General features: G+C 46.3%; 1 protein-coding gene and 1 long non-coding RNA gene across 3 annotated transcripts in view; both read left to right on the forward strand.

Moving 5' to 3' along the window:
• The window catches only part of LOC147716942 (uncharacterized), a 269,486-nt gene extending 267,948 nt beyond the window's left edge, over positions 1-1,538 (forward strand). Inside the window, exons 2-4 of the long non-coding RNA XR_015296052.1 lie at positions 1,060-1,156; positions 1,243-1,311; positions 1,429-1,538. This is a non-coding gene — a long non-coding RNA (uncharacterized LOC147716942). The remainder of the gene's footprint in view (positions 1-1,059; positions 1,157-1,242; positions 1,312-1,428) is intronic.
• A 1,405-nt stretch (positions 1,539-2,943) lies between these two features.
• LIMD2 (LIM domain containing 2) overlaps positions 2,944-24,862 on the forward strand; it is a 119,678-nt gene continuing 97,759 nt past the window's right edge. Inside the window, exon 1 of one of the 2 annotated variants that reach the window (XM_086923813.1) lies at positions 2,944-3,672. In XM_086923813.1, the coding sequence (XP_086779939.1) occupies positions 3,670-3,672 (3 nt within the window). In that variant the 5' untranslated portion in view covers positions 2,944-3,669. The remainder of the gene's footprint in view (positions 3,673-24,862) is intronic. The other variant, XM_086923812.1, reaches the window with a different exon arrangement.

The following is a 24,862-nucleotide window of genomic DNA, read 5'->3' on the forward strand; positions in this document are numbered from 1 at the left end:
TGCTGACCGCTTATTGGAAGGAGGTTTTGGACGAGGTGGATAAGCACTTTGAGATTGAGCTGCCGCGCTTCCCAGCGTATGTCTTGTTGGGCCTTCCCAATGATCTAATGTACCCGTTGAAGTCCCGCAGGGGTAGGCAGATCGCAATTGCGCTGGGCTCAGCGGTCCAGAACATCCTTATCCACTGGCGCACCACCACTGTCCCCTCCATTACGGGTTGGTTGCATAGGCTCTGGCAGGTGTTGGGAATGGAGAAGATGTCGCTTACGGTGGCTGGGGAGGTAGACCAATTTGAGGAGCTGTGGCAACCCTTCCTAGCGCTACTGTCCACCGAATTCCGGGAGCTCACCTGCCCGAGGTACCTTAGACTTCTTAGGCTGACGCCACCGATGACCCCGGCGGATTAGACTGAATGGGGGGCGGGATCTTGGGGGATGGGGTGCGGGCTGTTTGGGGCGGGTAATCCTAGTACAGGGCCATTGGACGGGGGAGTTGGGGTGTTGTTTTCTTCATTTTTCCTCTATTGGGGGGTTGAGGGATCTGGGGGATTGGGTTGTGCTCTGATGAGTCGCTAATGGCTTTCCGTGCTCAGCTTTGGGTGGGGTGTTGATGTGCACACAAGGGTTACACAGATTGCTTAATTGCCTTTCATTTGCTGTGCTTTTCTTCTGGACCAACGGACTGCTTTTCGCCAACGCTCCTGAGTTGCACTTTCTTCCTTTATTGTGCTGTATGTAACCTTAACCTCCTATTCCCCTCCCCCATGTTTTTTTGTCTTAATAAAAATGCTTAAACCTAAAAACACAGTTGATGGACAGAATGTAGAACAATGTCATACATTCACACCAGTACAAGGATCTGGGCCTAAATCCATCGTTTTTTTGCACTCCACACCACCCTGGGTTAGACACTGGCTATATGCAAATCAGCTCTGACCCTGTGCCTCATGGGAACAGTCCAGTCCGAACTAAAGACCATTGATAAAATATCAATAAATAGAAGTAGGCTTTTTGATGAAGGCAGAGAAACCATAATCAATACCCTTTCTCTTTTTACCAGACAATGTGAGGAAAACCCCCATGCTTAACAGATGTACGAGACAGAAAAGCCAATTAAAAGGGCGTTTGTCAACTATTTGCCAGTCAATTAAATCTGGGTAAGTGTATTCATAATTATCAGTGTAAACCACTAGGAATCACTCCTGTTAAAATACTATAGTGATATTTTGCATTCTTTTCGCAGCAGATTTTACTAATCAATATCGGTGGCTCCTATTACCAGAGCGTGAGCACCATTTTCAATAAGCAGAAGGTATTGGTATTATTCATTTATCAGTTTTTGTAAATACCCTCAGAGCTTTTTCCCCAGTGGAATGATTCAAAAGAACAGTTATGATATGTGAATGTGTTGTTGTCATTTGACCTACAGATACCAGAATTCCCTCTATCATATTGAGAATTCTTAAAGTAAGCAGTACATCTAAACCCGAATCATACAATCGGGCCCCTGTTCTTCCTTGATTAATCTGGAGGAAACATATAATCTAAGGTAAAAATGCAATCGGTAAATGTCACTAAGAAGTTGAGTGACAACATTATGGAGATATACTATTAGCATTACATAATCTGGTATTTAGGAATTGTGCTTTTAGTATACATTTTTGTTTTTGATAATACCAATACAGAAAACCCACCAATGACCAACTATGAGTAGATAGGACAACAGTGCAATATGAGTAGACAGGTTAATACTGAACTAAAGAGCTAATATGAGATGTTTTTAAATGAGTTTTAGATGAATGTAACTCTGTGATGAAATAGTAATTGTGTGTTTTCTTTTAGAACTGGTCCTGAAGAAGGTTTTTCATTAGTTTCTCCAAACCGAAACGGTGCGTCGACCCCTGCTCTTGTGAACATTTTAACCAAAATTGTATTTTTGTGTATATATTTTGATGCTATATGTTTTTTAATTAACTGAATTTTTTTTAATTAATGTAAGAATATTTCTCTTTTGAATAAACGCAAATATGTATTTTTGAAAACACCTTTGCCTGTCTTGCCTAAATTTGATTAACAATGAGTAATTCTATGTGATATGTATTAGTTGCTTTACAGTGTTGGCATATATTGAGTTGGATGTCTCTGTAACTTGTGAGGTTTTGATCCATTGTGAGATTGGTATTCTCAAAAACAGGTTTGGGGCACTACCAGATTAACAATAACCATCTTTATGGTTAGTCAGTGGGACTCTTCTTGCACATTATAAAATATTCATGGATAAAAACATGTATAAAATTCATATTTGTCCATATTAGTCATGGTGGCAATAGTGAGGAAAATAATCTCATATAGTCAAAAATGTTGTACTTTTTGACTATATAAACAGAATAACCCCAATGCCACCGGCCCAAATTACAAAATGCCACTAAGAAGTATGTGCCTCTGTATCAAAAATTGCACAATCCCAAATTAAGGAATAACAACTGTCCTATGTACCGTCCAGGTACGATGGAAGGTATAGTCACAGCAGAGTGTATCATTTTCGCATGGATGGTGAGGGACGAATTCAAGCAGAAACAGCTACTTCACATGTGCAGGATGTATGCTAACAAAACAACACTTAAGGATTAAAACATACCAATAAGCTGATTTCTGGTGTTTACTCTGGTAACACTTGTATAACTTTGTCTACCAGGAAAATTAATGTGAAAGAGAGTGAATAGCAGGGAATTGCGAGGGTAAAGGAAGGAAGGCAGGTGAAACAGTCAAGGGGAGAGTGCAAGAAAGTGGACGCTATCCAAGTAGGATGGAGAGAGTTGGAAGAGAGAGGGAGGAGGCGAGGGACAGGAGACAGACTTGAATAAGCAGCGATAAAAGCAGCGAGCAGCAGGGAGGCGACGGGTGTGGGGTATCTTCAGGGGGTGGGGGAGGTCACTTCTACACGGTACACAAAGGAGAAGCCAGCATGTAAAACAGGGGAAGCTGTGGGCCAATCGCAAGCCAGTGCCGTGTGATGAGGGGGCCGGCAGAGCGGGCCCCGAAAGAACAGAGGAAGCGGCCGAGGAGGCGCTACAAACAGACTCGCTGTGCCGGGGGTTCCGAGAAGGTGCTTCAGGCAGAGCGCAGCCGGCGAAGTGCCACTGAGCCACAAGGAACCACGACACAATACGGGGATAGCAGCTGCACCGACCAGAGAAGAAGAAAAACAGCCGCCTCAGGGAGATCACGGCAGCTCGGCATCTTGCAAGTAATTCAAGGCGCACGAAGAACAGAACCCGAGGCCCACAGAGAGCAGACGGAACCGGCTGCACAGGAAAGGAAGCTCCTGCCTCATAGCGACCAGCACAGCACCTCTGCTTCTTGCAGGAAAGGAGGCAGCAGGGGCTCCGGCTGCCACAGAAACCCCATCACAGCCCCTTCCTGTTCTGTGCTTTCACCATAGCGCCTTTCTTGCAGAGAACCCCTGAACAGGGAGCAGCTGCCCAGCGCGTTCACTGAACACCCGGCACAGCTCGCCCCTCGACCCGGTGCCCTCAGGCAGCACAGACCTCGGAGGACTCCCAGCACCCCCTGCTCGGAGGACTGAAGCAGCACTCCTCTCCGAGGACCCTCGGGAGATTCGGCGGACCCTCCCGGTGCCTGTGCAGCCTCGCGCTTCCGGCCTGGACGAATGGTGAGTGAGCCCCGCGTGGCCAGCCCACGAGACGGAGCGTGTCGGCGGGGTCTGGCGGGGAGAGGGGTCTGGAAGTGAGTCTGACGGGGTAGTCCATCTCTAGAGTCACATGCCCACCATTGTGACAGGTTTGCGCACCGTTTACCCACACCGGCCAGGGATACACACCTCTGTAGGGACTGAGCGCGCGGGCGCCTGTCACTAGAGCCGCCACCCGGGGGTGGGGGTGGGGCTGTTATTAAAAGAAGGTGGGGGACTTCTGCTTCCTTCACTAAAGGGAATTCCTGTCTGTACATCTACCCCGCCCCATAACCCCCTCTGTATCACTGGACGGGGGGAGGGTGTTAATGGGCACACTGGTTTAATGCAATGAAGCGCTTTCTTGAAGACCACGGGGAGTCAAGGTGCTGGAAACATTTCACGGTCTCACTGTATCCCGAACCCCTTCCCTTTGACTGTGACAAAAGCACCCACACATGGTTGGAGATGGGAGGAGGCGGGAGAAGTGGTTGGAGAACAGGGGGGGGGGGGGTTATGAGGAGGGGGAGATGTGGAATTGGTAGGGATTAGCATAAACTGGTAGGGTATTTAGCGCATCAATTACCACCACATTATAACGGGGGTCTGTCATGCGTGGGGCGGTAGCGGACCGGATTTCCTTTTCCGTAAGAGGGAGGTCTCTGTCTCAGTGTAGGGGGGGGGCGCTGATATGATGTGGTGGGGACATTTCTTTTACCTTCTTTTTTTCACTCTGTCAGCCCTTCCTGTTTTTTTCCATGACTAGCCACGTATTTTAATGATGATTCGCATCTGGACGCCGGGGTTCTACCAATGACTTTTAAACTATTTTTTTCTTTCATTCTTCATTAATGGTGTACACTTCATATATTTAACAATCTTGTAATGCGAACACGAAGCTCACGTGTACTCCAAAGCGGACCGAGCACTTCCCCTTGCCCCCTGCACACATACGAGAACGTTTTATTTGTTTTTTTAATAGCTCCAACTATAGGTCCCCACTCGTTCGGGGAGAAGAGGTGGGCAAGCCAGTATTTTTAGAGGGGACGGGGGCTTTCTTAGCTCTGTGAGCCAGAGCACCAGGTGAGCAATATATACATCACGCACTGACCATCATGTAAACATATGATGAAGATTTTCCGGATTATGAAAAAAGGTTATTTCTTGAACACCTGTTTAACTTTAGTACATACGATTTCATAACAGCCTCCAAATACGGTATACGGTATAACTAAGATTTAAACGTGAATTTTTTCCCTACCCCAAAAGCCTTGATAGCACCGCCATGAGCGAATGGGGTATATCCTACCTGCAAATCTGTTGTTTATATTTATTCTTGGTGGTGCTGTAATTGGATTCTGTTGGTAGACATAAATCCTTTATACATTCATTTATCCCTATTACCTAGACCACTGATACTCGAGAACGGCCCTCCTGGCCTTTACATGTGCACCCCTGGTCAACTGCAGCACTGGGCTGCTGTTACTCGACTGAGCACTAATATTCAGACACATGGTAATAAATAAACCGTCATGCATTTGCTTACAGGTTAACTGAGAAAAAAGTAAGGAAGCCCTGTCCCACTTAACTTTGGGAACACCTTAATTTTAAAAGACATCTTTCAACAAACGTGTAAAATGTATCATCTCTTCAAAATTCAAAAAGTGTATTTCGTTAACATGCAGAAATGTTTCAACCTAAGATTATTTCAGTACATTAATATATATATATTTTTAAGTGATAGTTTTGAAACATGAATTTAGAAACATTCATGATTCCTTGCTGTGAAAATAATGCCAATAGTGAACTAAGAGGTAAGACTGCTGTTATGTGCCCGCCGAGTAGCCTGGGTTGCTATTATAAATTGACAACATTACAGTTTTATCAAATCCCAGAGAAGGTTTTATATAGCACATATTGTGGCTTTTGAGTCCTCTTAAAAGTGAAAATGAAGAAAATGGAGGCCAGGTGAAATAAAACATTTGTCTAGGACCATACAATTTGGTTAAGTGGGAAAGCCGGATTGATCCCAGGGTTTCTGGTTTCACACTGTGTAATTTAGCTAATAAATGTACTTGCCTCACCTCTTCTAAGCCCACCTTACATCCCCCTTCCCATCCCTACCCCTGAACACCTTCACTGCACCCTTGTCCCACTGAAACCCTGCTGGCATCAATACGGCTTCGGTCATAATCCAGAGCAAACATTCTGGCCCCTTGGGAGAATGTTTGCAAGTACACATGACCTAGATTGTACACCCCTCGTACTACAATGGCCTATTAATATCTGACCAACAGTGTGCTGTAAGTAATATTTGCTCTGTAATGTCACCAGGGAAAGCATTGAACCACTCTTGCATGGTGTTCTCACACCCTCCTTGGTACAGTGCTCTGAAACCAGGGTGAGTGATGGTTGTGCTTCATAAAACATCCAAAATATGTCATTTGTTGACATTATTTGCTCAAGTTAGTCCTTTCTCAGTATGAAGTTCCTCCACTTGCACCATGACTGGGGGCCCCTTACTTGATCAATGGTGTCTTCTTCCAGTTTGCATTTGCTCCCCTCTGGCATGGATATTATTCTCTTTCTGTATTCACGTACTCTAAATTAGCAATGAAATTCCTATTCACAGCATGACTTTATTATTTCTATTTTGCTCCTTTGCCTGGGTGCATCTGCTCATCTTCACTTTGCATCAGCTCAAGTAGTGGCATTAAGTTCCCTGCTTCCCAGCACAAGTGTGCTTACCCACTATTGTTTACTCACTTCATTACAAGACTTGTTGTTGCCCTCTATTTAACATTCGGGGCTAGCGAGGTTCCCAGAAGTGAAAAAACAAAATATCAGCTTCTGAAGTGTCGCCCTCTTGGATCAGAGACTTCTGGGCTTGTCATGCCACAGTAACGTCTGCCACGGAGATAGGTTCCTAAGAGCTTCCCTGGGTGTCTCTGTGGCTATCTGCAACCCTAGATGTCCAGAAAACGCCTGTCTAGGCCATGGAACTCAAAACATTTGGAGAGAATTGAAAGTCTGTCATATGGCAATGGTTATTCTGTATCTCTGGAGATATATCAGGTGATGTCTTGGTTTTGTGGCCAAAGTTCAAAAGAGAGTGGAAGAGCGGAAGAATAAAGTCATTTGATACAGGAGAGATCAGCAAGGTAAAAATATCGACTTAGGGAACATTTGAATACATTTGCAGTGGGAAGTTATTTTTTACCCTGGTGAGTATTTTAAACATGAGCGTTCCTCCGTCAACCCACCTTAATGGCTGTTTTACATTCTGTCCTTCTTCTTTTCTGTTTTATGACTACTTCCCTATCTTTTCCCTTCCTACGTTTTTTGCACCTCTAATAATCATTAAGCCAAGGTCGCCAGGAGTTTTTTAAAATTCAATTCCCCTTCGGCTGTGCATCGTTTTTGGATCTAAAAAAACGAATTAAATCTTTACTAATCTCTATTTTTTTTGTTTGCTGTTTTTCTTTTCACTGTTTTATTTTGCATTCCTCACTATGCTCCATTCAAAGCAATCTTATAGAAGGATAGAATCAATTGCAGCCCTTCAGGCTCATTAGCCAACCAGCTCATCCTTTTCACCTAGGGGCAGAGAGGAAGATCTGGAGGCCACAAGAGAGAAAAAAAGGCCCACAATGGAATTTGAGTTAGAAACTGTCGCGACGGGGCTGGTTAGGCCGTGGCAGGCCGGTCCGACACTATTGCACAGGGCAAAGGTGCGCAGCGCGTAAATGACTGGGTCGACACTAGATGCCCTGTCGGAAGTGACGACCCCGAGCGGCCGCCTTCCTTTTATTTACTCCCCCCACGCCTGGCCTGCGGATGTAGGGGTGTGTGTGGGGAAAAGACTAGACTGCGGACATTACATCTCTATCCAACTTTGTCCTTTGTTTTGTCCTTTCTTGTCCCTACGCCCCCACAGTTACAAAATGTACCTTAGATCTTACAGTCAGGCGTAGTCTCTCAGCCTCTGGCTCGGGGTGGATTTGGCCGCAGGCTGTATCGTTGGGAACCTGGGCGCCCTCCTCTGTCGTTTGGACTTAGGCCTCCGGAGCTTACCTCCCGGCGAGAGGAGGGCAGGACTTCAGGGGCCTCGCAGAGCTGGCTACTGGCTGGTTCCCCTGCATCGTCTTCGGCCACAGCGGTGGCCCAGAGGCTTGGCTGGTCACTTGATGCCTCTCTGTGGTGTTCCGGTGGGAACTCTTTGAACCACGAAGCATTCCGGGACACTTCTTCCATTCTTTTGCGGGCCGTGACCATCGTGCCATGATTTGCTGTGACAGTCCATGTGCCAGGTTCGTACCGTGTCTGGAATTATCCTCCTTGACGTCGGTTTCGCAGGATGACGGTCGCCCCTTGTCGGAGCCTCCTGGGGGTGGCTCGGCGACCAAGACTGGCCTCCTGGTTTTGTCGCCTTCTTCTCTCTTGCGTCTCTTCCACCTCCAGGGGAGGTGACAACCATCCTGGGGAAGTTGGTAGGAGGTCTCGCCGGGGTCCTTGAAGCATGAGGGCCCATGGGCTCCGCTGGGTTATGCAGTGCGGGGTGCTCCGATATTCTCTCGAACTCGTGGAGCCGGTTTTCCGGGTCTGTCTGCTCTACAACGGATATGCAAAACACTTTATTCAGCGTGCGCATGAAGCGTTCTACGTCTCTATTTGCTTGCGTCCACTGTGGGGTAATGCGACGATGGGTGATCCCGCATTGTTGAAGGAAAGTGGCAAACTCAGCACCTTTGAATGGGGGACCGTTGTTGCTGCGAATCTCCTGCGGGAAGCAGAACATCGCGAAGACCTTTTCCAGGACAGGTCCTATGTGACTGAACGCCGTCGACCCAACCAGCTCGGCCACAGGGTATTTCGAGAAGGCATCCATGATGACCAATGTGTGTCGTCCTCCTGGGAAACTTTCAAAATCCACGCTTATCTTGGACCACGGTACCGTGCAGGTGTCTTCGGTGATAACCGGGAGAGGCTTCTCCGGGTCACACGTCAGCTGGCATGACGCGCATCGCCTGACATACTCCTCTACCATGTCTTCGAGCTCCGGGAACCATACTTTTTCTCTCATCCGCGACTTCATTTTGGTGATGCCTTGGTGCCCTCTATGGGCCAGCTGGACAGCCCGGTGCTTGAGGCTCTGAGGAATGACTAGCCGAGGGCCTCGCATCAGGACGCCATCTCCAGTGGCACTTAGTTCGTGGCGGACTCGCCACATCTTCGTGAGAAGCTCCCGGTCTTCTGGGGCCCACAAGTTAGCTTGACGCAGATAGTCAGTCCAGGAGCCCTCTTGTACCGCTTTCAGCGTCTTGGTGTTTACTGCATCGGTGATCGCTGCTTCTTTCACCTCATCCAGTGACATGCTCTGGGGGCACGTTGTGAAGGCCACCCAGTGGGCGAATTCTTCGCTGTCGACATCCTCTTCGGGCTAGTCCCTGTGTGCAGGGTGCCTTGAGAGAAAGTCGGCGGGGTTTTTGGACCCCGGGCGGTATATGACCTCCATATCGTAGGGTTGTAGTTGGACGGCCCATCGTTCAATTCGTGGCGGCGGATGGGGCACAGTTCCTTTGAAAAGGGGGACCAGCGGTTGATGGTCGGTCACCATGGTGAACGGTTGCCCTCGAAGGGAGAGGTGCAAATGGTTGCAGGCCCACTTGATGGCGAGCGCCTCACGCTCGATCTGCGCATACCTGGCTTCTGTCGGGGTGAGGGCCTTGCTGGCGAATGCTAGGGCGGCCCACTGACCTGGTCCACGTTCCTCAGCTAGTACAGCTCCGAGCTTGACGGGGCTCGCGTCCACCAATACTTCTGTCTGTCTAGTATGGTCGAAGTATGCCAACGTGGCCTCACCTAGGAGAGCGTCCTTGATTCCCTCGAACGCTTCTTCTTCCTTCGGACCCCAGTGCCAGGCTGCATCCACCTTGGTGAGGGCTCGTAGAGGTTCGCTTCAGGTGGCAAGGCCTGGTATGAAACGCCCATACCAGGCGTCGGACCGTGGCAGGCCGGTCCGACACTATTACACAGGGCAAAGGTGCGCAGCGCGTAAATGACGGGGTCGACACTAGATGCCCTGTCGGAAGTGACGTCCCCGAGCGGCCGCCTTCCTTTTATTCACTCCCCGCAGGCCACGCCTGGCCTGCGGATGTTGGGGTGCATGTGGGGAAAAGACTAGACTGCGGACATTACAGAACCGTAGATGTGTGGGGACGCAGTGGGATTGTGTCTACGGCTACTGCCCATCAACCAGGGAACCCAACAATGAATGAATGAATTTCAAGGGATCACTCGTCACTCTCCAGTGGCACCGTGTAGGTGAGGAGACTTGACAGCAATAGGATAGAGGGGCTAAGGGTCATCCTGAGGACCCTCATACCTCCTCTCAATTAGCAGTTAGAGTGTTCCCAGGCTTCACACTCTGCAGCACGGAGCCCAATTCAGCTTTAGGCGGGAGCGGGGCCCGATCAGAGGGTTCCATTTGTGTTTGGGCTCCCTTGTTGGGAGAGTCACCTTGGTCCATAGGCCTTTCCTTACCCCTTTCCTGCCTCCTTTCCCTCCAATAAGGTGGGCTCAAAATGTAGACCACCAACTGGGATTCTTTTATGGCACATTAAGGGACCCTTACCCTTATATTACACCAACATGCATGTGCATACACTACTCTGGGTACTTGGGTGTTTGTCTATGGGGAAGGATCTTTGGCATGAGGGTGTATGAGGAAGGACCACCAGGGTATGCCAACTAAGAAGTAGCCCATGTGTGTCTATGGGGTAGGAACCCTATACATCTCTATGGAAGGAGTTCTGGGGATTAGAGTATATTAGTCAGTTTTTCCTTTCTACTGCCTACCAAATATCCCTTAAATTGATAAACTGTGTCTTTGTGGATGCTTTCTTCTGTTGGGTTATTCTCCAGTACTGTTCTCTCATTGGTCCCCGGCTCATTGTGTCAAGGTCTGCATCACTTGCTCTGCGCTAGCACCAGAAAGCTTCATTTGCATCTGTACATAGACACGTGCTCAAAGGTAGACTGAATAACATCCATGGAAACCAGTTTGAAGGGTAGGCTGCTGAAGTGCATTCTGGGATGCATGCATTATGCAAATGGGGTATTTGCGTTCCCAAACGTGGGCCGTCGGAGGCCGCACCATCTGTTCCTGCCACTAAGTCTAATTACAGATGCAGAAAAAATGTACAGAAAGAGCAGTCCCACATGAGAGCAGTGAAGTACGATCTGGGGGAAGAAACGCAGGGTTTGTTCTATTTTGGTAGGCGCTTAAAGTGTTCTTTAAACCTTTCCTGTGGATCAAATTCCCCCCAGAATCTTGTAAACTCTGATCTATATTTGAACATGCCGTTTCCGACCCAAATTGGGAGTTTCTTTTGGTAGTGTCATCACTATTTACGTATAATTTGACATTTAAGTGTGCTATTTTAGGATTGTTTTCCTTGTCCGTGATTATTTTTTTTTTTTTTTTTTTAAAACCTTTATTTTGTTAAATGCACAATACACAGCGTCTGCCTACAACCCCTCGGGCCGGCCGCTATGACATATTAGAAAGGGATAAAAGAAAAACCAATATGGCAGAACACCGTTAAAGCAATCTCTGAGTAAAAAGTTACGTGCAGAACATAGAACAATAATGTCAGGATAGGAAAAGGTTTAATTTTATGGTTTTGTCGAGTACAATGTAGAAACTACGAAAAGAGTCGAAGCTAATAAGTGACCAGGATAGACATCATCGTTCACGGAGCACCCAGAGGGAGGCATTATAGAAAGGCATTTGTAAGGAAACAGGTGGCCACCATCAAGGAACTAAGAGCAAATGGTATGTCACAGAATGATATATCACAATAAACTCCCTACTAACACTGAACCCCGACCCCAAAGAAACAAAGAAACTTAGAAGAGAAAGAAACCGAAGAAGCGGAGAGAAAGAAAGAGAAAGAGGGCCATAGAGACAAAGGAAAAACATAGAACACATCCCATCCCCCCACCCTGCATACCAACGGAAGGCCACGGCCCACCCCCCCCCCCAATAGGCATGCCTGTCGCCCCAGAAAGAACCCCAAGTGGGAAAGAGAGTATGAGAGTGGGAAAGAACATCCCAGTCTCCAACTCTCAGAAAAGGCAGGAGGAGGAAAGTTTAATATATTCCCGGTCACCACCAGCCCCATAAGCATCCCCCATCCTAAGTATCATCAGCACAACTGAAGTAGCAAGCAAAGCCGCAGGTGGGGAGAGTCAGTTCCAAATATGCGAATAAACCAGATAAAAAGCAGTCCCATCCTAGTCCCCGCCCGCCAATACGTACAGCACAACAAAGAAAATCGCCAAGCCCCGGCCCGATCTTAGGTGGTCCCACATATCCACCCCCGCAATATACAATAGCAGAGTACGCGCACGCAGCACATCAAACACATCGACAAATATTCTAGTCCGGGTCATGCCAGGCGATCAGGCAGGATCATCAAGGGAAGCAACATCAGCCCTGGCCTGATCGCCGAATCTCCTCCGAGCATGGCCACCGCTGAGAGTGTAATTCAAGCAGAACAAAGGAGCAAGATGGCCGCTCCCGGTATAGATGAAGCAGAGGAAGAGGAAGCGAAAGTTCCCATTTACCGACCATCACCCCGTCTAAAGTGACCAACAAATTGTTCCTCACAGAACGGCACACACTCCGGCGATGTTGAGGAAGTCGTGGCAACACTTGCAGAGGCAGAGTCTCGGCTTTTAGAGTGGAAGGGAACTTTGTAGCTGCAACTTTGTCATTAAAAGAAAAACACTCGACACTGTAGCCAGGGACAGGACGTTTCACAGTATCCCCCTGTCGCAACATTGTATTCGCCTCGAAGGGAATGAGAGGCATTTGGGGGTCAGACAGCCGCAATATTTCCCTGGATGGCAGTGCTCCCGCAATCTTCCGCTCCAGTTCTCGAGTGTTTAACCACCGTGTCGCCCTCAAGTCTTCCAGGGCCAGAAGGATATCGCCATAGGTCAGGTCTGTTCCCCGTTCCAGCATGGCCACAGTGCGCAAAGGCGCCACCGGGGCACCCTCCAGCTCGACATTAGACCGGGCAGCTTGCGTTAGGGGCATGGAGGCTTCCGTCTTTCCGGCGAGGGAGACCGGCGCCGTCACCATCTCTGCAGTAAGCCCACATCGGAGGGGGGAGGGCGACTCCATAGCGCGGGGAAATAGCATTTAAAGCAAGAAGAGATACTGCTCGCAATACGGGGCCCGCACGAAGTGAGAGCCCTCGGCTGTATAGCAATGCGGGTGGTAGGCGCTCCAAAATGGAGACCGCTCTGACCGCTGGCAGCACAACAAAGGGAATATCGCCAGCCCGGACCCAACCATACAGGTATCTTCTCCGTCGCTGAGGGGGCTCCGCCAAGTCGCCCACTCCACAGCCGGTAACACTTCCCCCAGACGCCGGTCCTGCCCCAGGTCGTCTCACCGTACGTGATCAACGGTGTCCGGTGGCGGTGGTCGGGCCAGAGTTAGTAGGCGAAGTCCAAAGTCGGCAAACACAGCGAATCCTCGACCAAAAAAGCCGGCGGGGACATCGGAGGAATGCGGTAAGCGTCAGCGCATTCGTGGTTACGTTTGCTCGCGCCGCAGACAGGATTAAAGATCAGGATGCCATGTAAACAGCAGACGGGCTGCGGAGCCGGGAGCTCAGACGTCCTGTCCGTCGGCCATCTTGGCTCCTCCCCCCGTGATTATTTGATCAAATCCTCTGGATAAAAGATGAAAGAATACCATTAGTAGAATTTGCCTTTTTTGGTGTACACGTAGATATTCTAATGGGCGTCAGATCCGGGGCCTCGACTGTGAGTGCCGCGTGAGTATTATACTTGAGGTATTTCTTGCCACTCTAAAGAGGCAGAACCTCGAAAGGGCAGATAGGCTCCGGGCCCAAAGTCAGGATCAAGTAGGTAGTTACATCTTTGAAGCTGGCCGATTTGCAGTTGCTGGGCTGAGCACATTCCCAAAAGTGGAGAGAACAAGGTTGAATGTAAGGGCTATCAGATGTTTGTAAGGTCAAAAACAAATAAGAAATGGATAAGTTGCAAGAAACTGAAAGGTAACAGGCTAAATGGTGCCAGACAGGAATGCGAAAAACTTTAGGCAACTCCAAAATATTTCTTAGTAGCTAAAGACCACGATCGTAGTATATTTAAATTGAGGCTTTTACCAATATCTGGAGGACTGTGGTATAAAACCCTTTCCATACAAGCCCTGCAGGTAACATGCCTGAACTTGAAAAGAAAGAACCACATACCATTGGTGCTCCAAGTATGGCATATTTCCGACTGGGGCAAAATACAGAATTCTTTTTAAACATGGCGGCTCTTCTTGGTAATATAGGCACATGAATTAATTTACAAGGTAGCATCTCCTCCCTACAAAGACAGCACTGAAAACGTACAACCTGGAGAATTGGCACTCTTTTATGTAGCAACTCACTGCATTGCTCTGGCCAAGGCTCAGTGTCGCAAATTGACTCATCAGAGCGAATATCTCTATGCTCATATGATTGTGCTAATTGTACAGCACAAACCTAACCAAAGAGCAACAGAGTGCTGTGTAGGGTCAAAGGCAAGTATACAGTCAATGAGTGACAGGCCCATATAGGATGCCCTTAAAGGGGAGGCAGTGTGGATTATCGGAGGCGATGGTACAGGGTGTTGCCACTATCCAGAAGCAAGGGTGCAGGGGGTTAAATAGCCGTCCTGAAACAGTTTCACTTTTTTAGAAGGGAGAGCTGAGCTGGTACAAGGTTTTTTTTATTTGGGGGTGAGGGAGGAATGTTTTTGTTCATAGTAAGGCCGATTTCCAAGGTAAATTCAAATGATTTGGAATGTAGTGAAAGTTGGGGTTTGAAGCCGTCGAGGTTCATGCCAGTGAACCAGGTTTGTACTATTTTTAGTTTCTGTTCTTGGCAAATAACAGGGGTTCTGTCTTGGTGAGGCTGCGATTCAGGTAGGTGCTGGACATCCAGGTCTGTGTGAGCTGCTGGATATCTGAAGCAGAGGAGACGTTCAAGTAGAGTAGTTTGTCTTCGGAATATTTGAAAATATTGATTTCATTATCTGTGAGTAGAGCCCAAGGGACTTAAGATAACAAGAGACTGTATGCAACCCTATTCTGAATTGGTTAGTAGCACCTTTGCTGGTCGCACAGTGTACGGGCAGGGCCGGCTTTAGCAGTGGTGGCGCCCAGTGCGCCAATCATTTTTGGCGCCCCCACCCCCATGACCACCTCTTTGGATTCTCTTTCTACCACTTGGAAAAAGTACTCCTCATCTCTCTAATCATAGGTTATTGCTAAACATAGTGCACCTCCTGAGGTCAGCGCCCTCCTTCCCAGGTCAGCACCCAGTGCGGCCGCACCGGTTGCACTGCCCAAAAGCCGGCCCTGTGTACGGAGAAAAATAATCTCAGGTTACAGTAGAAAAGGAAGATGATTTTTTGTGTCTTAAGTTTATGGTTAGAGGCTCTTGCATGCTGTGTGACTTGCTTCTGACTGTCAGGCAAAGTGACAAAAATATCTGGGAAGCCGTGCTTACTTTGAGCTGGTGTTTGCAGGTAGAACCCACTGGCACTCGGTTTTGGTGACCTGTACTTATTTTTTCGGCATGAGAATTTGACGCAGACCAACAGAGAGAAAAATACAGAAAGGGGAAAGGAGGAACAGAAAAAAATTCAAAGAGAGAAAGTAGGGACTTGCGAAAAGGGGGCAGGAAGTGCCTAGTGGTAGACTACAGAGGCATAAGGTAGAATCAAGTCTAGGCAGCCGTAGTATTAGGCTCACACACATTCAATAGCTCCAGACGTGGGCTTCAGAGCTAAACTTAGGGCCCGGCATGAATTCTTTTAGAAATAAAGCACTGCAAGAAAGGGTTGAACATGCACAACTCATGTTGCTGATTATGGTCTGGTTACGTGGGTCTACCTTCTTTGCCTCAGATCACTTCCATGCTTTAGAGTCCTGCCAAGGTCAGTTCTTGAAATGTGGATGATTCCATGGCAGTGCTCTAGGGCCTCTAGAACTGTGCAGAACAGGTTTTTGATGGACCGATGGCAATGGATACTGAAATGCCCCTTGAAGGTCCGTCTGTATGGAGCTACCACCTGGGTATGCAACGTTGACAACGCAAACATTACAACGCCGTACCATTACCACGCGGTTATAACAACGAAAGTTGTTACAACGAATTGCGCTGGGGGGCGCTCAAGGATAGTAAATCATTTAATTTACTATCCCAACACCTTCCCTACTATCCACGGGGCCTGGTGTTAGAATAGTAAATTAAATGTTTTAATTTTCGCCCCCCAACGCAAGTCGTTGTAACGACTTGCGTTGTTACAACCGCGTTGTAATGGTACGCGTTGTGAAAGTGTGCGTGGTAACGTCATATATCCACCACCTGTACTTCAGGCATATCACTAACAGAGTCATACTGCTTTCTGTGAGTCTTGAATATCAAACCAAAGCATACCAAATAGGGCGCGCGTTTTCCAAAGGCTCACATGTAAAATACATCTGTTCACTCTAGGTAACATTCAAATTATTGACAACAAAGAGGTGTACACCAAGTAAGACGAAAATGCATTTGCACAGTCTGTTCATATTTGCCTGGCTGTAAGTGCAGATCTCAGCATGACAGCTGTTGATCAACATCATTCTGACAAAGTTTAAATCACATGTGCCTTTAAGCACCAGGCACCTGTTCAGTGCTGTACTTGGCCTCGCTATAGCTTGTCTCCATTAGATTCAGATGTTTGTGTGGTGTCAGGACTATACTCGAGACAAAGAAACAGACATTGATTATATATCTAGCGGGTGATGCTTCTTTTCACCTGCGTCTCAGCCCAATTGCCCCCTTAGCAGCCGCGGCCGGTAGTGGGAGTACCGGCCATGCGGTGACGTGGGGAGGGGGAGGGGCAGGGTGCGGGGTAGTAATGTATGGATTACGGAGTTTAACAGGTAAGTAAATATATAAATAAATAAAACTAATTTCGTTGCGCGCCCAGCATCGCATTTGGTGATGCAGTGCACGCAACAAAATTCGTTATATTTATTTATATGTTTACTTACCTGTTAAACTCGGTAATCCATACATTACTACCCCCCACCCTGCCCCTCCCCCTCCCCACGTCACCGCCCGGCCAGTACTTCCACTACCGGCCGCGCCTGCCCCTTAGCCTCCTGGTGGGTCAACTGTTTCTGTTCCATATTATCAGATTCAACCAAAGGCTCTTCTCCAGGGACAAGAAGTAGAAGACGTCATGACTTCTCTATACATTTTCGGTTTTGCCATCTTGTGTTGCAGGACGTTCTGTCCAAAGCACCTTGAAGTCCAGAAGATAGCAGTTTTGATGTCAACTTATAAGTTGGTTGCCACACCCATCAATACATGAATGTCACTAATTAGTGGCCACTAGTCATTATTTAATGACTATCCGGTAATGATTGTGACTGAGGTCCTGATTTTTCGCGGTTGCAAACGTCTTAGTCAGTATGTAAGGATAAACCAATAGCTTTCCAGACTTGGTGACATGGTGGGCCACTGCCTGAGAAGCAAGAAGACAGCACGCTGGGGCTTGATGACGACTGCAGGTTGGAGTTTATGCCTTTTTTAGGCTGTGTGTGTCTCAAGGCTGTATCAGGTTTGGACCATCACCATGTCATTTACCGTTTAGGATGTACGGTCGTCTGGGGTGACCTGAGACTCAAGCACCATGCATCCTCACAGGGAAAATAAGAAAGCTTTCAATGAACATGGTGAAATTAAACCTATTCAAAGAAGGACAAGAGAGGTTAGAGAATTATCGTAACTCTGAAGGATGAGGGGGTTGTATAGAGGGACGGCAAATGAGGTCTAAAAAGCTATACCTTCATCGTGGACTTCTTGCACCGTCTCTCATTTTTTTTTGTTAAACCGTTTTTATTGCAGAACCAAATGCATAGCATTTCAATCAGGAGAATTTTCATTAGCACTGGATCCTCCCTCCCTTGTCCATGTACCCACATATTCTACACAGCCATTCAGCCCACATCCCGGAGGTCGGGCGGCGATAACCTTAGACTAGTTCTTGCACCTTCTCTCATTACCCCAGTCTTCCCTTGTTTACATTTTTTGTTTTGTCTCTTCCAATCATTCTGACTATTCTTCAATCATTCTTTGTTTTCATGTCTTATTCTCTTCCATGCCTCTTTTTTTTCTCAATCAATTCTTCTTCATCGCTCCTTTGGCTATCGTTTCCTTATTGCTCTCCCTTATTTCTTCTTTTGCAAATCTATTAGGTCTTCTCTTCTTCCTATCTTTCTACCTTCATTAAAAGAAAATCTCGTTTTCTGTAGAGTCTTGCTCGATAAAACACTGTGGCCACACAGTGCTTAGCTATCTGATTTGTTCTCCTTATTTTTAAGGATAGCGCATAATGTGTAACATAGGACTGGCTACAGCAAGAAAGGAGGGTGATTCACCTACACATTTCATTACGAATGTTCCAAATCCAAACATCCAACCTTTCAAAAGCTGTAGCTTACTCCTAAATCTGAGTGCCTAAGGAGATTTGTAGAGAACCCTTTATTCTGCAATGGCATTTGTGGAATCCCAGCGTAACGATACCTCGGCACCTCAATCTTTGAGTCACTGACAAACTGTCAGGTCAAAGTGCCATCTGGATGGTGAAGTCCAACATTGGTCTCCGCTTAGTCCGCATTTTGACAGTTTGTAGTCAAGTGTTCGCAGTGGCCAAGAGAATGATTTAATATCTGAAGACCCTGGTTTATGCTCCATGTGCAAAGCTTTCTTGGTTCCCTACAAGGAGCTTCAGTTATTGCACACTGCTGAAGCACGGATGCTTAGAGGATTCTCATGTTGATCTCTTCACTCCAGTTCTACGCAGTCTGGCCTGGTTACTTGTGGTCTTTTTATCGGATTAAATCTGCCCCTCAAGGTCAAACTCTCAAGTGATGTGCTGCAGGTGTTTCATTTGCCCCTACTGGGTCTGCGTGTCACACTGAGTCTTATACCTTTTTATTCCTTCTGCAAGATCTACATTCACTGTGTGCCTTTCCCCGCTTGACGGTTCCTTCCACACCAGTGCTTTTTTCAGTCTGTGCGTTGACTGTAAAATATGCTACCGTCCTGGCATGTGACATGTGTCACTGAAACTATTAACAATTTTCAAAATAGAATGAATATGTGAACCTCTGGTACGTGTGAATCAGTAGTCTGTTTGACACACTAGGTATATAAATAAATGTGTAATTCTGCACAGTAATTGACATACAGTTACTCCCGGGGTTCGTCCGTTTCACTTCTACTTTGGAAAAAAGAGGTGGCAGCTTTTGGCAGAGAAGTTCTGCTATCCTACTTCTTTTTCTTCCGAGTGCAGAACCTCATGCACTAAGTTTGCAATGTGCTTGAATTTGTGTTCACACATCAGTCGCATATGTGTCAACAGGATCAGATGTGAAATCTGAAAAGAAGGAACTGCCTCACCCATGCCAGGAAAGCATGTGCGAATCTAAGCAAGAGCAACCTGCGGCTCTTTTTCTGTAGGTCTTGGCTCATCGAGCCACCAAATAACAGTATACAGTTGAACCTTCAGAAATACCAGCAAACATGCAAAGAGCCTGTTCACATTCATTGTATATGTTAGAAATTGGGTTTTTGGTTGTCTAGGGTATGCACATAAGGCAAACCCCACCACTCTAGTCAGGATAAGTTAGATACAGACAACGATAACCTGTGCTCACCCTCTGGTAGCTTAGCACAGAGCAGTCAGGCATTTGTGCACACTTTCAGATTCCTTCACATTTACAGAACGTTTTACATCTTGCTTCTTTATATACACTATATTAATCTGTTGATATTATTAAATTTCCAAAGCAGTTGCGGGCCCTCCTGGATCCCCAGACCACAGGTTAAGAACCACTGGACTAGACCATATTGGAGAAGAGTACATGACAGACGCCCAGGGCTTTTTACAGCAATCCTTGCCAGTGGTTTCAGAATAGAAAACATGCATAAATCCAAGAATAAAGCAGCTAGGTTATGCGTAGACACACACAGAATGTTTAGGATTTTCTTTAATGTACCTTTACTTTGATAAATCATAGGCAACAGTATCAGAATCTGACTCCAAGTTACACTAGCGGACAAGTTTCCACACCCATACAAACACTGCCCCATACCCACTGCACAGTAAGGAGAATTTGTTACTTGTCATCCTACATGCCATCTAAAGCCAGTTACAGTGGGGAGTAGCAGGTTTGGCTCTCCTTGGCTTTTCAATGGCTCTTCGCACCATAAGTTAAATTGCCATCCAGTAGCGTAGGCAGTGTGACATGGCCCCTTGTGAAAGGAAAGAAATGGGACCCATAGCTGCTATTTAAATGAAATAATCAGGGTTCAGTCGGCGCCTCAAGTCTCTGGATCCTGGTACCACTGCAACCATTTCAGCAATGGAAGCTAGGTTCCTGTCGTCATATTAAAGGACCATAAGGGACCGACTAGGAAAAAGGCGTTCTTATCTGCACTGACTACTTCTGAAACACCAATACAACAAACACACTTCCAGTGTGCAGTAGTCCCCCAAGGGTGTGTCCTCCACCAATTGCTTTTCATTTCCTACCATATTTATCGTCATATCTCCAACCAATGATTAGGCGCCATTTCATTAGGTTAAGATTTGGCAGATATCCAACAAAAGAAGGAACCCCAATATGGGTACAAAAATGGACTTCAAATAACTGCCGCCTTTGTGGTGCCCCAAATGAAACTTTATTACACATGGTGTGCATATGCCCATGCCTATTAAAAGAGAGGCAAGCCATGCTGAAACCTGCATTTATTAACCAGGGGGTGAGAACCTGCCAACAAGCAATAATATGTTGTCTTTCAGGGCAATCACCTGGCCTTACCACCCAATATATTACGTTTATTCGCATAACAGATAAAATGCTGAATCAGGATTTAAAGCCCCCATTGTACGATATGCACGTTGTCACTTCTATTACTTTCTAGGTAATATACATAAAAAATAGCTACCTCTTAGATTAGAATAGGACTACAATAGTTTGCTTTCAAACGTTTTATGAGTCTTATGAACTGGATTCAAAAGAAGTGATATGCGATATTGATGCTTTACATGGTATGCTACTATTTATAAAAAAGATTTCTTTGTGTGGTCTGTATTTAAAGGTAGCAATGTTCCCAGTATGGCATGCTACCCCCAAAGCCTCATAACATCTGTAGCAATACCGTGTAGAGCTCAGTGGAAATTTTTGCGGTATTTTATATAACATTTCCCTTTAAACTATATATCAATGTGAATATGTCCTCATTCTTTTCTAAATTCTAATGATTTTTATTAATTAGTCAATAAAGATTATTATTACATCATTTCCTATCTCTCATCATTTTGGTCTCATACAAGTTGGGTTGTTTCATGCATAGTGACAACACGTAACTCCACCTCCTCCCCTATTGGAACCATCCTTAACATTAGGAGACAATGGCACACAATTAATAAAGATACCCAATTTACGGCCCCTATATTTGGAGAGTCTGGTGATAATATATGGTTAAATGAACTTCATGGGGTTTTAAAATCAGCTACGGATATTATTGCCCCTTTCAAACAACAACACTCAAACACCCAGAGATGGCATGCAGCCTGCTATTCACTAGAGCAAGGAGAAGGCAAATTGAAAAAACCTGGAGAAGTCTTGGCGACAATCGCACAATTTGAAGGAGAAGGAATCCTATAAAAATGCATTGGCGCTTTAACATAAGAATATAAAAAAACGCTTGGAAAGCTTACGTCGCTTTCCAACTTAGTCAGGCAGGTAAAAGTAATTCAACGAAAGAATTATACAAAGTCCTTAAATCTTTCACTAACCTGACCGCCTGTACTCATAATATTCCTCCTTCCCAAACATTATGTGATGATATCGCCAACCATTTTGAAGAAAAATTTAATAAAATGTATGACATTTTCCACTGTCACTGACACTTCAGAAGCTACATTTTCACACACCATCTCCCAAGGAGAATGTGGCTCGATTAGAAAACGTTTCTCTCCTTCAAGTGCACGAGGTAGAATGTAAGCTGAAAGCAGCTAAATCTTGTTCTCCCCTTGATATTATGCCAGCTAAGCTCTTTGCTTTGCTAGCTACGCAACTTGCCCCCTCCATCTGTGCGATATTAAACCTATCTTGCAATGAAGGCCAACTTCCACATGAATGGAAGGCTGCACAGGTGCTTCCGATCTGCAAGAAGGCAAATCTTCCGCGTCTGACTTATCTAATTATCGGGCTGTCTCCCTTCTCCCGCTTGTGAGTAAACTTTTAGAAGGTTATATTCATGTAAAGCTTATGGAACACATTGAGTCGCAAGGCTGCCTGGACCCACCTCAGTCTGGTTTTATACGAATGCATAGCACTGAATCAACTCTCATAGCTGTTACGGACTACATTAGACACTCCCTTGACAATAATCAAGGGGTGGTACTGGTGTTGTTTCATCTGTTAGCAGCCTTTGATACAGTGTCTCAATACAAATTACTCCAAAGACTGAGGGAGATAGGGATGAGTGGACTTGCTCTAAAATGGTTCTCTAGCTTTTTAAGTCAGCGCACACAAACCATTAACCTATGTCCCTTCTGCTCTCGTACCATTGAGCTCACAAAGGCTGTACCACAGGGCTCCTGTTTTAGCCCGACCCCTTTCAATGTTTATGTGGCTCTTCTCGCAAGAATTATTAGAGATTTTGAGTTTACCCCCTTTTCATATGCTGATGATACCCAACTTCTTTTATCATTGGACAATAGCACTGACTTTACCAAATCCCTCTTTGCGGAAGGAATTCAAGCAATTTCTGGTGGGATGACCGAAAATTTTCTTCACCTGAATGCCAACAAAACAGAGATTATGCTTTCGGGTAATGCACCAACATTGTGTTTTTTGGAATGGTGGCCCCCAGAGTTAGGCATACCACCGGTCCCCAAGTTGGTGGTTAAAAACTTGGGTGTCCGTTTGGACCATCTTCTCACTATGAAAGATCAGGTAGTAGCTACAAGTGGTACTTGATGTCATATGTTGAGTCTCTTGCGTAGACCGTTTAATCTCCTCCCTTTATCTGTATAAAAAACTCGAATATAGGCTCTGGTGATTAGTCGCTAACGAATCTTCACTGAATAAACTTCTGGTGGTTCAAAATACTATGGCCCGTCTGGTTCTCAAAATGCCATCCAGAGTTGCCCCTCTTCCTCTTTTGCGACGACTTTGCTGGCTTCCTATACGTCAGAGAATTAAGCTCAAGGTCTGTTGAATTGTACGCGAAGATCTAAAAGGCAAGGGTCCTAGCTATCTCACTGAAAAACTCATCCGCTATCAGCCGAGCAGATCTTTATGCTCGGGGATAAATATCTTCTGGTTAGCCCTCGTTTCAGGAAGTCCTGTGCGGGAGGTAAAGCTTTCTCCTTCCTTGCTCCACCATATTGGAATCTCCTGCCTCTGCACCTTCGAAAGTGTTCTGACCTCCTCTGTTTTAGGAAACTTGTAAAACAGAACTTTTCTTCAGTCGATTCTTTTGGTCCTGGATCCCGGCTTCTATAGCGCGGAGCTACCCCTTAGGGGGTAAGTCCGGTGTTTTACAAATGTTATCATTCATTCATTCACCTCAAGCTTAAGGGTGTATCTGACAACGTCCACAACGCATCTTGCTGTCTTACATGCTTCCAACAATGGATACAGAAAAACTTGCTCTGGCTCAATTTTAATAAATCTGGAATCCTGTCCTATCAAATGTACCCTCCTTCCCTTTATTTTGACCTAAGAAATGTGGCTATCCTCCAGTCCTTGTGAGTCAAGCTCATAATCTGGATGTAGTCTTTCCCACTAAGGTAAAAGGGTTCCACTGTTGCTCTGCTGCTGTCAGAAAATCTTGCAAATTCTCTCCACGGACATGGCTTGCCTGGATTGATGGCCATTCGTATGCATTATAATCAAAATATCATTAGAGCTCAGAATTAGCCAGCCCACAACTCATTTGGTCTGTAACGTTATGCCCATATCAATCTGGCCATGAAATCTCAATGGCTCTCAGTAAAAGAAAGAACGACTTTCAAAACGGTCTACCTAGAATGTAAGGCGCTCCCAGGTCAATCACTGAAATATCTTACAAAATGGTTCAGCAATTACTGACCGACCAGAAGCCTCATGTCTGCCAACAGTTGACTCTTGACTACCTGTCCTGCTAAATACAAGAGATTTTGTGGCTGAACTCTTCGTGTCTTGTGCTGCTCCCGGTGGACCTCCATGCAAGACTTGAGGATAACTTTGCAAGTTTAGAAAATCCTTAAACCTTCACACATTCTCACTGACATTTGGATAATATAACCATTTTCAATGTGTGAGGCGTGTGGTGCTAGTACATACAAAGGGGTTGCTGGTGCCTTTGGTCAGACAGTGTGAGGAGTTTGGTGTTGGTGCATACGGAGGAGATACTTGGGCAAAAGGACAGTGTGAGGAGTTGGGTGTTGGTGCATACGGGGCAGCTGCTGAGGCTTACCGACAGATAGTGTTAGGAGTTTGGTGTTAGTGCATATGGAGCAGCTGCTGAGACCTACAGACGGTGACAGTCTGAGGAGTTTGGTATAGGGCATACAGACAAGCTGCTGAGGCCTACGGACAGTGTGAGGAGTTTGGTTGCTAGTGCATCCATAGGGATTGCCGGTGCCTTTGGTCAGACAGTGTGAGGAGTTTGGTGTTAGTGCATACGGATGAGCTTCTGAGGCAGACAGACCGTTGAGGAGTTTGGAGCTAGGGCATACAGAGGGGTTGTTGGGGCCTAAGGACAGTGTGATGACTTTGGTTTTAGTGCATATGGAGGGCCTGCTGGGGCCTACGGACAGTGTGAGGATTTGATGTTAGTGCATACTGAGGGGTTGCTGGGGCCTATGGACAGTGTGATGAGTTTGGTGTTAGTGCATACTGCTGGGTTGCTGGGGCCAATGGACTGAATGTTTGAGAAGTTTTGGTCTGGGGTTCATCCTGAACAGATGATGTGGGGAGCTTAGGCACATGGACATACGGTCTTTCGGGGTACGGCAAACAGTACGATGAGCTGAGACACTT

The sequence above is a fragment of the Lissotriton vulgaris genome, chromosome 5 (genome assembly GCF_964263255.1).
Source record: "Lissotriton vulgaris chromosome 5, aLisVul1.2, whole genome shotgun sequence".
In the NCBI taxonomy this organism is placed as follows: Eukaryota; Metazoa; Chordata; class Amphibia; order Caudata; family Salamandridae; genus Lissotriton; species Lissotriton vulgaris.